The 15,673-nt window shown below is 35.4% G+C and overlaps 1 protein-coding gene across 1 annotated transcript in view; it reads left to right on the forward strand.

The window, feature by feature from the left end:
• DCC (DCC netrin 1 receptor) overlaps positions 1-15,673 on the forward strand; it is a 1,038,356-nt gene that overhangs the window by 767,465 nt on the left and 255,218 nt on the right. The window contains exons 10-11 of the mRNA XM_033087479.1: positions 9,167-9,315; positions 10,950-11,088. Coding sequence (XP_032943370.1) covers positions 9,167-9,315; positions 10,950-11,088 — 288 coding nt within the window. The remainder of the gene's footprint in view (positions 1-9,166; positions 9,316-10,949; positions 11,089-15,673) is intronic.

Below are 15,673 nucleotides of genomic sequence, written 5' to 3' on the forward strand. Positions count from 1 at the left end.
GTTAGCAGATAGCACTTATTAAAACCCAAATAATCCCAAAGTAAATAATCAGGTAATAACTGCTTTCTCCAATCAAATCTTGTCAGACTTATATGGTTTTGTAATAGAAACTGTACCCCATAGTTTGTGCTTCTTCCTTGCCAAATTACTGTCATATCTCATAGCGTAGTATAGTTCAGTCAAGAGGGGGTTTCATTATGTTAATAATTACATTGCCTGCAGGCTTTTCGATGTTGCATTTCCCATACAGAATAGAAACAGATTTCATAGAAATATCATTAAAGCTGTTAACTAAAGGAGAAAAAAAATCAAAGAGGCAATCAAAGCATGCACTTTATTATCAATAAATGCAAATAGTTTCAGAAATGGCTTGCGTTTGAAACACATTCAATGAGGAGGTCATCAGCAATTGAAGCTGCTGTTTAAATGAGAGAGCTTTGTGCTGTAAGTCTATTTGGATCACTACAGATAATTACTTAGATCCCTCACTACCCTTTTTAAAAATGGACTCCAGAACCATTGTAAATTAACAAATGAATCAGGAGGTGGAATCATCCCCAGAATTCTGACCTGAATTGAGAATATGTGAATTATAGGTCATTATTTGAATGACAACACGAGATCTATATTTTTAAATGCACTGATACGTTAGTTCTTAAAAGAAAGGATTTGATGACTGTTAAATTGATGATTTAGGAACAGTAGGATACATTGTACTCCACAGTCATTTTAAAAAGACTTTAAATATTCAAATGTTCAACTACATATTCTCTGACACTAACATTTGTCTTCATTTCAGACTTCCAGCTGAGAAACATCAGTATAATGGGGAAAAGACATCAGCCTTATTCAGTATTATGAAGACAATGGCATATCTTGATCCTTCTAAAGCTTTTCCTATGAAAACCTTATATTCACATTCTTATTTGAAAGGGATTATTTAGACTCCCAAGATATTTTTAGTACTATATATTTGATAAATCATAATTTAGGTTTTAGTCTGATTTATGCAAATATCATATTACAGTAAAGATAAGTCAGGAAAGTAGACAGGTAGATAGATATTGAAATAGAAACAGAGCAAGAGAGAGAAAGAAAAAGAAAAAAGGTATTAATTTATATATGGTATATAAATTTATAATCATATAACTTCTTAATAATCAGAAGCCCTAACATCTTATAAAACCCAAAATATTTGGTGAATTAAACCAGATGAGTTAAATGCCTTTGAAGTACCCATGATTTGGAAAGTTAAATAGAAAAATTACTTTCATAAATGTTTTCACTTTTGAAATAGCTTTTTATTAAAAGTTGAAGATATGCCTTCAAAGTGGAATGATTGCCATATTTTCCATCATAAAGTAATTACCAATCACTACAAATCACTTGATAATAAAGAATCAATAATTTTGAACACCTAAAGAAACCACAGATGTGATCTAATCCATGGGGAGCTGCCCCTTGAAGAATCATAGAGCCTAATGATGGAAACTATGGACTCTACACCTCCGAAAATGTACACGTTACATTCTTGCAAACATCCATTCAGTTTCAGGGAGTCTATGGACTCCTTGATGCCAGTGACTGACCCCCATGACAGTAGAGTAGGGAAAAGAAACTATACTTTCTGACTCTTAATCAATTATATGGCTCATTAAATTGTGATCTCTCTCTTTCTCTCCCCCCCGTCTCACACACACACACACACACACACACTCACACACACACACACACACATAGAAAACATACATAAAACACAAACACACACGCACAAACCCTGTCTTCAGGATGATAATAGGTGATAACTCGTACCTTATTAAAGATTCAGCTAACTTTTATGTGCTATTTTTGGGTTAATATGCAATCAGTTCTCATTAAAAAGTGCTTGGTTATATTATAAATTTATATATGGTGAGAAATTACTGTTCCCAGTGCAAACAGTGCCATGTAGCACATCTCATGTACTGAAGCATAAGTATTTAATTCGTTATTAGGTACAGGTGTTATAATGAATTTCTACTGAAATGCAATCTTGAAATTTAAAAATGTGGTTGGTTAGGCCGACATTGATTGATGAGTTACTTGAAGGGATTATGCATCTATTCTGAAACCTTTCCATTCTATGAAGAAATAGGTAACTTGAATAGAGATGAAGAGAAATTAGATGCAGTTTGCCATAAAATTATTGTCCAACTGAGGGGATCAGTGGGGATTATTAAAGACATCTTGGAAATGATGAGTAGTTAAGTTCATTAAGTTTCTTGACTGACATACTAAAATGTAATGAAATGAAAGGCAGAAGCTGTTAACTATATTGACTTCACATCTAATTTCCATTGTTGAACATTTCTGTGTCTCCTCTTTTCTCTTTCTCTATGTTTCTAATATGCCTGTAATAAATCACGTATGTAAAACTATGTAAGTTATGCTTAAATATGCTTTATGGCTATGGATTGGAGTAAGTACATAAGTATATAAGTCTATATATATACAGACATACACAAACATACCTCCACAATTAACATAAAACACAATATATTAGCTACAGATGTATGTTAGTGCTATAACTCAAAAGGAGAATATTAGGGAATTCATGACTGAATTATAGCCCTGTTGTGAGGAAGAGTAAACATTTAATAGCTTATGGGAAATGGAGTATTGACAATAGCCAGGGATATTGTGAAGAAGAATATCCCACGTGCAGGCAATATTTCGGTCTGACTGAAATAAAGAATTATATATATGATAAATATATGATCTGATGGTAATTCTTTGATGTTTTAATGTTTATATTTACTTGGAACAACATAAGATTATGATGTTTTTGTTTTAATATATAAGGATATTAAAGAAAGTCTACCAATGCAATCAGATCATAATATAAATTACATTTTATAATAAAAAGTTAGAGTAGGTAATAGTTTAGTACTAAAAAGCAATCTTTGCTCAGAAAAAGACAATTGGAAACTTTGCAACAACAAATAGAATGTTATCATGTGGCTGGAAATTGGTGAAAAGACATCCTCTCGTTTGTGAATTCTTAAACTGAATGCTCCTTTTTTACTTCAGGTATCCATATTCTCTGCTTGAAATTCTTCTAGAAACCCAAGCACACATATTTCCCTGATAGTGTTTAATGACAATTAGGAAGGGAGAATAATTCAGTTGGTGAACAAACGATCAGAGAGGGCACTCCCAGTGTGAATCCAGATCATGGTATTTACTGCCTGTTGTTCTCCTATCGGTACTAAGCTACGTATGCACATAAAGAAATTACACTGTGGACAAACAGCACTGGACTCACTGTTCTGGACTCACATGCATACCAGAAACACAGACATATACCAACTTTAGTTCTCATCAGATGTCTTGGGAAAACACTATTTTCTGGTTTTACCTGTAGTGACTGCTAAATCAGTACATCAAATGAGTTAGACAACATACGAGATGCGATCAAACAATATGGTGAATGTTTAAATTAAAAAATATATATATTATAGTAAGAGACACATCGCCATTAATCCCCCTCAAAATACTCGCCCTCACTTCAAACACACTTATCCATCATTCTTGCCACTTTCTGAAGCACTTCTGGAAGTCCTCTTTCGTGAGTGTCTTTAGTTGTGCTATCGTGGCTGCCTCAATGTCCTGAATCATTTTGACTTTGGGCAAGAGCCAGAAGTCACACAGTGCTAGATCCGGTGAATAAGGTGGATGAGGACACACCATAATGTTTTTATTTGACAGAAATTGCCATACCAGAAGTGATGTGTGACATGGAGTATTGTCATGATGGAGGATGATTTACAGCACACTTTAAAACACACCTTCTCTCCACCATAGCTCACACCCGACTGACTGCACTGAACAAGTTGAAACTTGTCACACACTGTTACTAAGGTTTGATGTGCCACTTCTGGTATTGAAGATCCCTGCATTTCTGTTGGATGGCACTTGACAGCAGCATTCACCGTATTTCTTGATCTGAACGGAAATGCTCCGTGGCACACATTACTTCTGGTATGGCAATTTCTGTCCAATAAAACCTTATGGTGTGTCCTCATCCACCATATTCACTGGATCTGGCACCGTGCAAATTCTGGCTCTTCCCCAAAGTCAAAATGACCAAGAAAGGTAAACATTTTGAATCAATTCAGGACATCGAGGCAGCCACAACAGTGCAACTAAAAGCATTCACGAAAGAGGACTTCTGAAACTGTTTCAGAAAGTGACAAGAATGGTTGAATAAGTGTGTTCAAATAGATGGGGAGTATTTTGAGTGGAATTAATGGCAATGTGTCTTTTACTGTAATAATTTTTTTTTAATTTAAACATTCACCAAATGTTTTGATCACTCCTTGTAGTATATTCCAGGCTTGTAATTTACAGTAACATTTGGTAATTGCATATAAAGTAATTTCATTTGACACACATTTATTAAATACTTTCCGTATACCTAACATTGTGCATATCCAGAGAAGACAACTGCTCTTCTTATTTGGGAAACTAAGTGGAGGCTTTTGACTATTCTCTCCACCAAGAGCCAGAACCCTAAGCAGCCATAGTCCTACTCAGCAGGGGAGGAGTGTGGCCTAATGTTTATTCTTGAGGGGCTGCTGCCTTGAGTTGCAGATGTCCGTGTAGTCTATTCTCCCATAACACCTGGTGCAGGTGGCTGTAAGGTTGACATATATGATTCTCACAGACTAAGAGAGTCATAGTTTGGCGGTCTGTGCACCCTTTGCCCCTACCAATTACTAGGTAATTCTCTCCTCTTGTTCTTCCAAATTCTCAGGTGGTTTGCTCTTCAAAATTGAAAGCGATTTGCATTCTTACCCATCACCCTCTTGTGATCCAGTGGAACAAATGAGCAGAAAGTCCCCAACCATCATCCCCTTTCCTTTCTCCCCATACACTCACTTGTCTCCTAGTCCTCCTGCGAACCCCTTTGGCCCTGGGAAACCTTCCTTGAATGCATTATATCTCACACAGGAGTTTGGCTTCTTTAAAATCTCAGTCTTTGCTCCCAGGATGAGCCATGTTCATAGTAAGCAAAGGTCTTTCAGTTTAGCCACATGACAGCATGAAGGAACACATTCAGTTAGTACTCCATACACCACCGGGCCGCACAGATACCCTTTGGATGTACTTTCAAACTCCTGGTTTCCTCACGTTCAACATGGATCTCAAGCAGTTCACTAGTCTCAATTATCTCACTCGTTTCTCTGTCTTCCCTCCTTAGAAGAAAAGTAGACTCCAAATCAGAAATGTCCCCTCTTGAAATGTTTGCATTGTCTTTGTGAATATGTAAGTAATTATACAAGTATGCACATTGTTTATGTTTTTCGTTATTGTTCTTTAAAATATTGTACTGTGAAAATCCAGTTGAACAATATCAGTGGGCAAGTTTTTATTTTATTTTTTTCCCCATGGAGAAATATGACTCTTTCATTATAATACAATTCTAATTGTATCACTATAAACTTTGACACAAGCAAGGCTGTTCATTGTTCAGTATTTCTACTGAAGTCCCCTTTCAGAAAGTAGGGGATTTTCTACAGATAAATTACTCCTTCCTGGAAGAGTGCCACGGTAGGGGTACTCTCAGAAATTGTCTGTCAAAATATAAGTGTTTGCGAACAAGAAGTCTCCCTGTGGAAAAAGGGACATATAAAAGAATAAGCGGGTGGCCGGTCGGCTCAGTTGGTTAGAGCGCAGTGCTCATAACACCAACGTCGCCGGTTCGATTTCCACATGGGCCAGTGAGCTATGGCCCTCCCCAATTAAATTGAAAACAACGACTTTACTTGGAGCTGATGGGTCCTGGAAAAACACAGTTCCCCAATATTCACCAATAAAAAATTTTTAAAAAGAAGAAGAAGGAGAAGCAAGGCAAAAACAAATGCTGCAGAGGTGGATTGGAATAAGAGGCATCTCTGTAGAATCATGAGAAATACGAACATGTATCTGTATATTTGAGTGTATGTATGCGTTCGTGTATGTACCGTGTTTCCCCGAAAATAAGACCTAAACAGAAAATAAGCCCCAGCAGATTTTTCAGGATGATATCCCCTGAACATAAGCCCTAATGTGTCTTTTGGAGCAAAACTTAATATAAGACCCAGTCTTATTTTCCGGGAAACATGGTATGCATACATTCATATATTTCTTGTTCGCCAAAAGCATCCAGAAGAAAGACACTCAAGTAGCAATGAGTATACCTAACACTCAGATCTCCTTCTCAATATTCCCCACTGAAACGAACCAGATATCTTTGGAGAAATTTTTGTTTCCAGAGCTAGGGCAGGATCAAGATAATCCTGGAATATGTTATGTCAGAAAGAAAGGAAGTGTTCCAGTAAATGATGGGGCATGTCACAGGATGGAGGAACAAGATTAAAGAGGACCCCCTCCCCACACTGGCCAAATCTGGGACAATTTGAACACCAAAGTAATTAAAGACAATAATGAATTATAGACCATATAAAGCAGGAATTCATGTGCCCATACCAATAATAGATACTTAAACAGAGAGAAATATGAGCTCTTGCTTATAATAAAATGTCAAGTGCCAAGTGGTTAATGCAGAAGTGCTGGAATAGGAAAAACAAAATCACCCTTTTGTCACCCTCCTGGTAAAAATTGATTTAATCAAGAACCACTAATAGATGCTAACTCAAAAGGAAGTTGATGAGGAAAATAATATTGACATGGTCCTAATATAGTATCTCCCTACAGACTGCTTATTACCTGTAAGCAGTGGAGCAGGCATTCAAAGTTGAGGGAGAGGGGCACAGGGGGACTGGGAAACTCTACAATGGGAGAAATCTAACAGCACCTTGACCAGGAACTCAAAAAATTAACATACAAGGGACTGAGAGTGATCTTGTGCCTCTGGAGGCGATACCCCGGAAGGACAGACATCACTTATGTTTCATTTCCGACTGCAAAGTATAACCTAAATTCAACATGAAGAAACAAAGACAATCTCAAAATGAGGAACATTCTATTAATAAAAAAAAACTATAGCCTTCAAAAATATAAATAGCTTCAAAAATAAATAAAGACTGGAACTGTTTCAGCTTAAGCAGAGTAAAAGATACTATGATGAAACGTAAACATGACCCTAGACTGGATCCTGACTTGCAATAGAAATGCTGCATAAGTGACATTATCAGGTCAGTTGACTCAATTGCAGTACAGATGAAGATTAGATAAAAGTATCGTAATGCACTGAAGTTAATAACGATATTATTCACATACATACTCTTAGGAAATATGCACTAAAGTGTTTAGGGATAAAGAGCTATGACTTGTGCAACTTAATCTGAATGTAATCTGAATATACATATGTATCCCCTCTATTTATCAAGAGATAATAGATAAATATTCTTTCTCTCTCTCTCTCTCTATATATATATATACATATATATATATATATATCACTTTATAGAGATTATAGCTTGCTTTATCACTATATATTCTATATATAGTAAATGATAAACGGAACATACGTGTATACATAAAGAGAATATATATATACACACACACACACACACACACACACATACACACATATATATATATGAGAGATAGAGAGAAATGGTAGAAAATATAGAGCAAGGTGGTAACAATTGGTAAATTTGGATAATGGGAACATGGGTATTATACACATTATTCTCATTCTTAACATTTTCTGTAGGTTTAATATGATTTCCCAATACGTTTTTTGGAAATTGTTAACAATCACTTGCTAAGGTGTAAAGAATGCAATTGTCAGTAATGAAGCTTCTCAAGATTTGGGGACTGGTGGGAACATATGTGAAAGTGACATAAAATACATGTTTCTGACATGAATATATTTGTTTTTCCCCAAATGAATGTGTGAGCAGTAATGTCTCAAGGAGGCTGCGTTCCATGGAACAAATTCTGAAAAATGATCCAAAGACATAGGTTCCTTGCTGAGCTAAGAAGTGTATGATCAGATATGTCAGCCAGGTTTTGCTCTTTTGCTGTGGAAGTTCAAACTCACAGAATTGTATTACAGTCCTAAAATGTTTATCTTTCCAAAGCTAGGTGGTATCCAAGACTGAGGAAAATACACAGCATGTTTAAGTTAGAATTGGTGTTATACTTGCAATGGTGAGACTACTTACTTATTTTTGATTACAATAAATAACATGGCTATTCCATTTACGATTTACACACCATATATTTATATTCATGTATATTTGAACAAATAAACAATTATGCACACATTCAACATTTGCAATATGGAATCTGAAAGATTTTCTTAACTTGTTTTGTACCCATACCTTACCTGACCTCATGCTTGGCTATGTATAGTCTTTTATAATTCTATTGGGTGTGAATAGCGTATGTTTTGCTGCAAATGATTTGATAACAGGATTGCTACCACAGACCCCACTACAGGAGTTACATAAAACACTGCATGTGCTCCATTTTAACCTTTCTAAAATATGAAAATTCTTGGATCTTGAAACACATTTGGACACGAGCGTTTTGGTTAAGTGATTGTAGACCTGTGATGTCTGATTTCTTTAACGAGGAAGTTATTTATCCTTGATTAAGTAAAGTAATAGTTATGAGAGAAAATAGAATACTAGAAAGTGAAATTGAAAATTAAATCCTGAAATTAATTTAAAGGACCCAGAATAGGACAAGCCTTTAAAATGCTGACTTAAAGACAATGTGGTAAATAACCCATAGCTGTGCTGCCTATTTGAATTATAAGTAGAAACATGATGTACAAGTATTCTCATTGTGTTCTCTCTTTTCCCTCTGCAGTTATTAGCATTACACAGGCAAAGGCATACTGGGATAGTGGAAAATTTGCCACACTAAGAATTTAGTTAAGAATCCCATCTTTTTCTGCCTTTTTCTTAGTCAGTTATACTCCTTGACCAGTTTCCTCAACTGTTAAATGAAATAAGAAGTTTACATGAATATAAGTCCTCTTCTCCATTTTAAAATGTGATAACTAAAAATTTCATTATATTTGTATTTTGTAATTTTTATATTCTTATCTCACATGGTTTTTAAAATAGTATAGACTGCTATCATTTCCTTGAACTGTAAAAAATATAATTCTGTTTATTTTGAGAAAGAGAACCCTCTTATACCAATCAATTTCTCTTGTATACAGTGCAAGTTCCAGGGCCAGTCGAAAACCTGCAAGCTGTATCTACCTCACCTACCTCAATTCTTATTACCTGGGAACCCCCTGCCTATGCAAATGGTCCAGTCCAAGGTTACAGACTGTTCTGCACCGAGGTGTCCACGGGAAAGGAACAGGTAGGTGAGGGAATGGACCCCCCTTCTGCCATCTATGGGATGGCTCTAGGACTGCAGAAACAGGAGGAAGTCTGTAAAGTCTTGATATGTAATCCAGTGTCCAGCACATTAACTGCACAGCTGATCAGTGTTAAGGCACCTGCTACTGAAAACGTTAAGCAATGAAATGGAATTCTGGTGGCAAGAGAGGCAAATGGGTAATGAGATGAAGTCAATATAAAGGACACTGAGGTTTTGTTTGAGTATGTAGTTGCCTGGGCCAGTATAACCACATCTATATTAACCCATCTGGTCCCAGAAAGCATTTGCATTGTCAATCCTTATCTTAGGTGAGGATTTAACATATTCAATGACCTCAGCTAAATTGCTTTTTTTCATTCTTACCTATGTGATGTTATTTTTGTCTTCTCCCCACCATCAGACTTTTCATTTTTTTCAGGCTTCCTTACTGCTGAAGGCTACCTTCCTCCTTGTTGCATTTTGTTTCTAATCTGTGGTTAGCACAGACACCTGAAAATAGGCAAATTAGATTTTCAGGCAAAGTAAGAGTTAAATGAGTCTTTAGAGAGACACAGGAAAGTCAGCAATTCTGCTTTGTAACATGTATATGACTGTTGAGACGTTTTCTTCCCGATTCTCAACTTCATGTGAAAAAAGATGTATAGACAAAATTATGGTTAAATAGGAAAGACCTCGAGGTGACCTTGGGATAGCAAAGTTCTTAGGATGTGTTGTGAAGTTTGCCAAGTATACTGGCACAGTCTTCATGCTTCCCCGTAAACATTTTAAAAAATGTTTTGCAACAGTTCTATTCAGAATTAATTCCAAGTCCCAAGTTATATTGTAAGAGAATTGCTAAGTGTTCCTGCTATGTAATCATTCATTCAATTTCTCTTGCTGTTTCCCTTCTATCTCGCTCTTATTTTCATCTTACTATTCTATCCACTTTTCTATGTATTTTAGCTCTTCAATAATGCATTTTACCAATCTATTTAAATAAATTCACAATGATGCTCCCCAAGATACATGTGAGTGTGAGGATCAATATGGAGAGCTAAATAATGAGTCTTCTAGAGGGAACTGGCTCTGATTTCTCCATGACCTTCACCTCTGGTACCTCATTTCTGCAGCTGTGAAATGCTGAAAACAGTTCTACCTCACAGCGTTTTGAGAGATAAAAATTATGGCAAAGTATCTGTCAGTTTCAAGAGATGTGGATATATTTCAGCAAGGGAAAAGAAATCCATCGTTTCTTGGTGAACTGTTTCATTTAGGGTACGGGAGCAAGTCTCCATTGCCATGGATTTACAAGCTGCCTTCTGCCTGTCAGGGTCTGGGTGTGGGCGGAATGCTGCACACCATTCAGTGTATTCCGTGGTGTTAAACAAATTGGAACTTAATGACTGTAAAAAATAGCATGGAGCTATTTTAACTAGGAGCCCACAGAGCAACTTGGGCTTTAGCGGGGAGTGTGTAGCGTGTGTCATAAGTAGGTTTTACAACTCATTATAAGGCTCAAGTGTAGTTTGTGAGTTAGAGTCTAATATCCAATTTACAGACTGCACAGAATGCCTGCCACTTCTGCTTTAATGTGCCTCCTGAATAACAGTTTGGGCACTTTTTTATGTCTCCAGAATATAGAGATTGATGGACTATCTTACAAGCTGGAAGGTCTGAAAAAATTCACGGAGTATACTCTTCGATTCCTAGCTTATAATCGCTATGGACCAGGAGTCTCTACTGACGATATAACAGTGGTTACACTTTCTGATGGTAAGTTATAGGCAGTGAAACTTGGCTCACATATTTGTTGTGATAATCAAATAATAGTGTGTGTATGTCATAGATTCCGTTTTCAAGGTTTCCTAACGAATACTTTATGGAATATATTAGCATAAATTAGAAATTTGGCCAATTCACTCAAACTGTCTATTACAGTCAAATTTAATTTTTCATAAAGTATACACGTTGAGTCAGTATGTCCTAATAGGTAATCTTCAAAGTGTGACTACTGAGTAAGAGCTTAAAATAGTTTTTGTGTTGTTCTTTATTTCTATAACTATAAACACGTTTGTGAATGTGTGTGGACTAATTTACATTGGTATGTTTATTCCTTGTTCTTAAAGGAGGTAAATGATAAAAAAAGGTAAATAATGGACAGTCCTCTTACATACACCTCTTAGTTTGAAACTATATGCATATCTCTAAGGATTTAGGCCAAACAGTACAGCATTGGAAGCATTACGACTGCATATGAAAATGTTCACTTTTAATTGTACCATGCCTGACAAATGAAAGATTATTCATACTTTCTTAAATGCCATAAAAAGGAAGACGAAGGCTGAATGAAAAGGATGGATTTGACAAAGCAGTAGCAGAAAGAATTAGAAATCTAAAAAATGGATGATAATAAAAGGTTGGGAAATTTAATACAAAGTGAAAATAAAGTACAGCAGAGTATATGTGTGGGGCCAGTGAAAATTGAGGCAGGTGTAGAAATGCAGAGATGTGACCTCCATGAATATTAAAAAGGCAACAAGCTATTTCTTTTCAGCAGCAGTTTCCAGTTGGTGTGTGTAATTCTATAAATTATTGATCTTTCGAATTTCAAAAAATAAATGACTTTAGCTTTTGATTCTGTGACCAATCCACCGTTCTTTAATTTATGAAATTATCTGGGCAGATATTTCACACAGTGTCAGTGGAATGAGGAAGGGCATCCATGTTATTAAGGGCAGTGCAAAAAAGACACAGGAGTAATGCTCATTTGCAATTTCAACGTAAAAAAAATATTTTTATATGTGACACTGCGTCAGTGTCATTTTTAATGTAATTCTTATGCCCATCCATCTGATTCTGTTATTGAAGACAGAACAGAATATTTATTGGCAGAATAAATTACTTCACAACTTATAATTATAAAAATAAAAGGAAAACAAATGAAAATGAATATTTTACATAATTTATGTAGATTTCATTCACACTCTGAACTGTAATACCGTGGCCTTCCTCTCCACTTAGGGTTTAAATGTCATAAGTGAGAAAGATAGATTATTACTCATTACCTAGTCCAAGAATTATCATCTGGAAGTATTGCAACATTTAAGAGTTAGAAAATGCCTGTCACTAAATTAAAGGATTTCATGACCCTAACAAGCATCACTGTGCGAGGGACCCCCACTTTTCTCTATTAGATGCATTTGATAGGAGAAAGCAGGAACTTCGTAACCCCCTTGAAGTGGGCTCTCTGACCTTGTCTGCACTCATTTTTACAATCAACTCATCTCTTTTAATTTCCAACAAAACAACCCTGTACTCTTGACTTTCATTCCCCATCATCTAGTTCCCCTCTCTCCACCGTAACTGGATGTCTCCTCTCTATGCTGAGGCCACACATCATATAAATATGTATTTAATCACATTTAATAGTCACCTACTTCCCAGTCTGGGTCAAGCCCCTTTCTCTTGACTTTCTGGATATTATAAAAGGGAAATGTGAACATTAAATGAGCTACTCCATGTAAGCACCTAAAACATGAGCATGGGTGAACATATATTTAAGTATTTAATAAATTTAATCTATGCCAGTGTGCATGATCATTTATCTCATTATGCTATGCTCCTCGTATGAAGGATGATGTTATATTCACCTCTGTATTGCTTTTAACTCAGTAAATAATTATTGAATTAATCAGACAGTTCAACCAAACCTGTACAAATGTTTGTATGTATAAACGTATCTTTAGGACTTCCCATTTGTGTGGCTAATTTAACATATGACTATGTCTAAATGCATGTGTGTTGTAGAGAAAATCATATTTCTTATCAGGTCAAAGGAATCCTTGCCATAAAAAGTTTATATTGGGACCACAGCAAAATTAAATAAAAACAAATATTAAATGCAAGAATTTTTTTTTCAAATTAATTATCGCAATGATCCCCTGTTATGCTAAGATTTTTTTTAATGAGGTGCCATCCCTATTTTAGCTCTGCTTTAATTGTTTTTCTGGGAAAAAACATCATTTTTTGTGTGTTCAAATTCCTCTACCTAGTGTATCGTCAGTTTAGTGATCCACTCCTTCAAACCATTTGGGACTGTAGGTCACCAATCTAGCCAGCCTCATATCGAGTGTAGAATGTAACTAATTTTGTCAGTTTGTTCCCAAACACTGTCTCTTGAACTAGTTGACATAGGTAGGTTCTTAACAGATTATATGAATTAATTAACATTTATTAGTATTCACATAAGCTTTTCCTATATCCTTCTCTTCTGTCTCATGAGACAATGAAACATCGTGAAATAAGAAGGACCCAATTCCATAGGCATCCTTAACTATAGGAATTTGCTTCTCACTGTTACCACTAGTATTTATTGAGTACTTATTAGGGCAAGGCCCTGCTCTAATATTAACCTTTTATTCTCATAATGCTATATTTTCTCCTACTTTAACAGGTGACAAAACTAAGATACAGGTCACATAAGCTAGTAGTAACGAGGCACATTCAATGCAGAAATACAGTGAGTTTCTCTTATTCTGTAATAAATGTCTCATATTATTTCCTTCAAGAAAAAAGCTCATAATTATATACAAATTATTACAATTCATAAAGTGAGTGTACAGGACAGAACACACTTGCTAAGGGAGGAATTCAGGTGACTCTCTGTATGGTGATCCATTTACTAATGTGGGAACTTGATCTACACTATGAGAATGACTCATAACGAGGTGTTTCAAACCAGCATGTTCCACCGTACAGAGAGGAGTTTCCAGACCAAACACCTCTGATCGGCTTTAATGAACCTATTGTAGATGATAAATTGCTTGACATTTTGAAAAGAAAAGCAATGAACTATATCCTTCTCTTCTGTCTCATGAGACAACGAAACATTGTCAGATAAGCAGACAAATAAAGAAAAGCCCAGATAAATGTGGATCCCACTCATTTCTACCAAACACCTTATCCTATCTATTTATCTGTAAATAATATGGAAATTGATATTCTGAATGAGAGAGTAGCGATTGATAACTAAAAATACTATAGAAACATTCTCTATTTTCTTTCCTGACTGTGTAAGGCAAGAATAGCCAGCATGCTATCAATGGAAAGTAAGAGAAATTTATATTGCAAAAAAATAGACAAAATACATCAATACCATTTTTATAAGTCCAGCTTGGGACTTTCTGCCTTTCGATTCCTAATATAGAAAATAATATGGATGCTTATCAAATTGTGGTAGTTACAAAAAGAAGTGCACACATTTATCCTTTATCATATATTCTTGGCTTTCTGGAAATACCATATAAACTTGCATTAAAATGACATTTGAGGGTTACATATCAACTAGCACAGTACCTAGAACAAAACATAATAAATTTATTATCTTCTCCTTCCTCCATAATTCAGTCACCTGTCATAAATCCAACTACTGTTACTGAAATTATATTTTGATACTATTTAATTGGTCAAAAAGTGGGTGTAATATGATTAATAAAGTTTAACATGCTATGTAAATATTACAACATCCTTTGAAATACAAATTAGAAAGATTGTTTCATGTTTAAGAAGTGATTTATTGTCACATAATAGTAGTACATCATTGCCAAATTTTGCTTTGAAAGAACTTCATTTTTGAGAAGTTTGTGATAATGTGTGTTTTAGAGCATAGCATTCTTTTTCAGTTTGTACCATTTTTAGTTTTCAATTCTTTACAAATAATTTGAATATGGATTATATTAAATTCTTCCTCATTGTGAGGCTATCGATTTAGTCCTTCCATCACACAATTATTACAATTTCCAGCCTATCTCTAGTCTTTTCTCTTTTTAAGAAAGGCGGTGTAGATATCATCTTATTAAGGCTTCTGCATTCTTTCTTTTCCTGGAGACTGTACTGGGATGTCTGGGGGTTAGTGAAGGTCATTCAGGGCGTCCTGTTTCATTAGCATAGCATGTGTAGAATTGAGATGAGATGAACATTGCCAGATGCAGAAGAGCCCTTCTGATTATTTTAGCTTTAGAAAAAAATAATGTCTTAATGTTTTAACAATAGGAACATGAAAATGGAATGTAAGTTGTAAAATAAAAATTTTAGAGATGAGTTTTGGGGGAAACTGGTCTATATTGATAAAAACATACCTTAAGAACTCCACAAAAAGAAAAGCTATCCAAATGGCAGTGAACATGTGAGAAGATGCTCAACATCACTAGTCCTCGTGGAAAGGAGACAAAAACACTTTACAACTGCCAGATGAGTAAAATTGAAAAGATTGAAAATACCCAATGCTGGTAAAGATATGGAACAACAAGAGCTTTGCTACATAGTTAGTAGTAGTGTAAATTGTTACAACCACTTTGGA

Source organism: Rhinolophus ferrumequinum, chromosome 19, assembly GCF_004115265.2.
Source record: "Rhinolophus ferrumequinum isolate MPI-CBG mRhiFer1 chromosome 19, mRhiFer1_v1.p, whole genome shotgun sequence".
NCBI lineage: Eukaryota > Metazoa > Chordata > Mammalia > Chiroptera > Rhinolophidae > Rhinolophus > Rhinolophus ferrumequinum.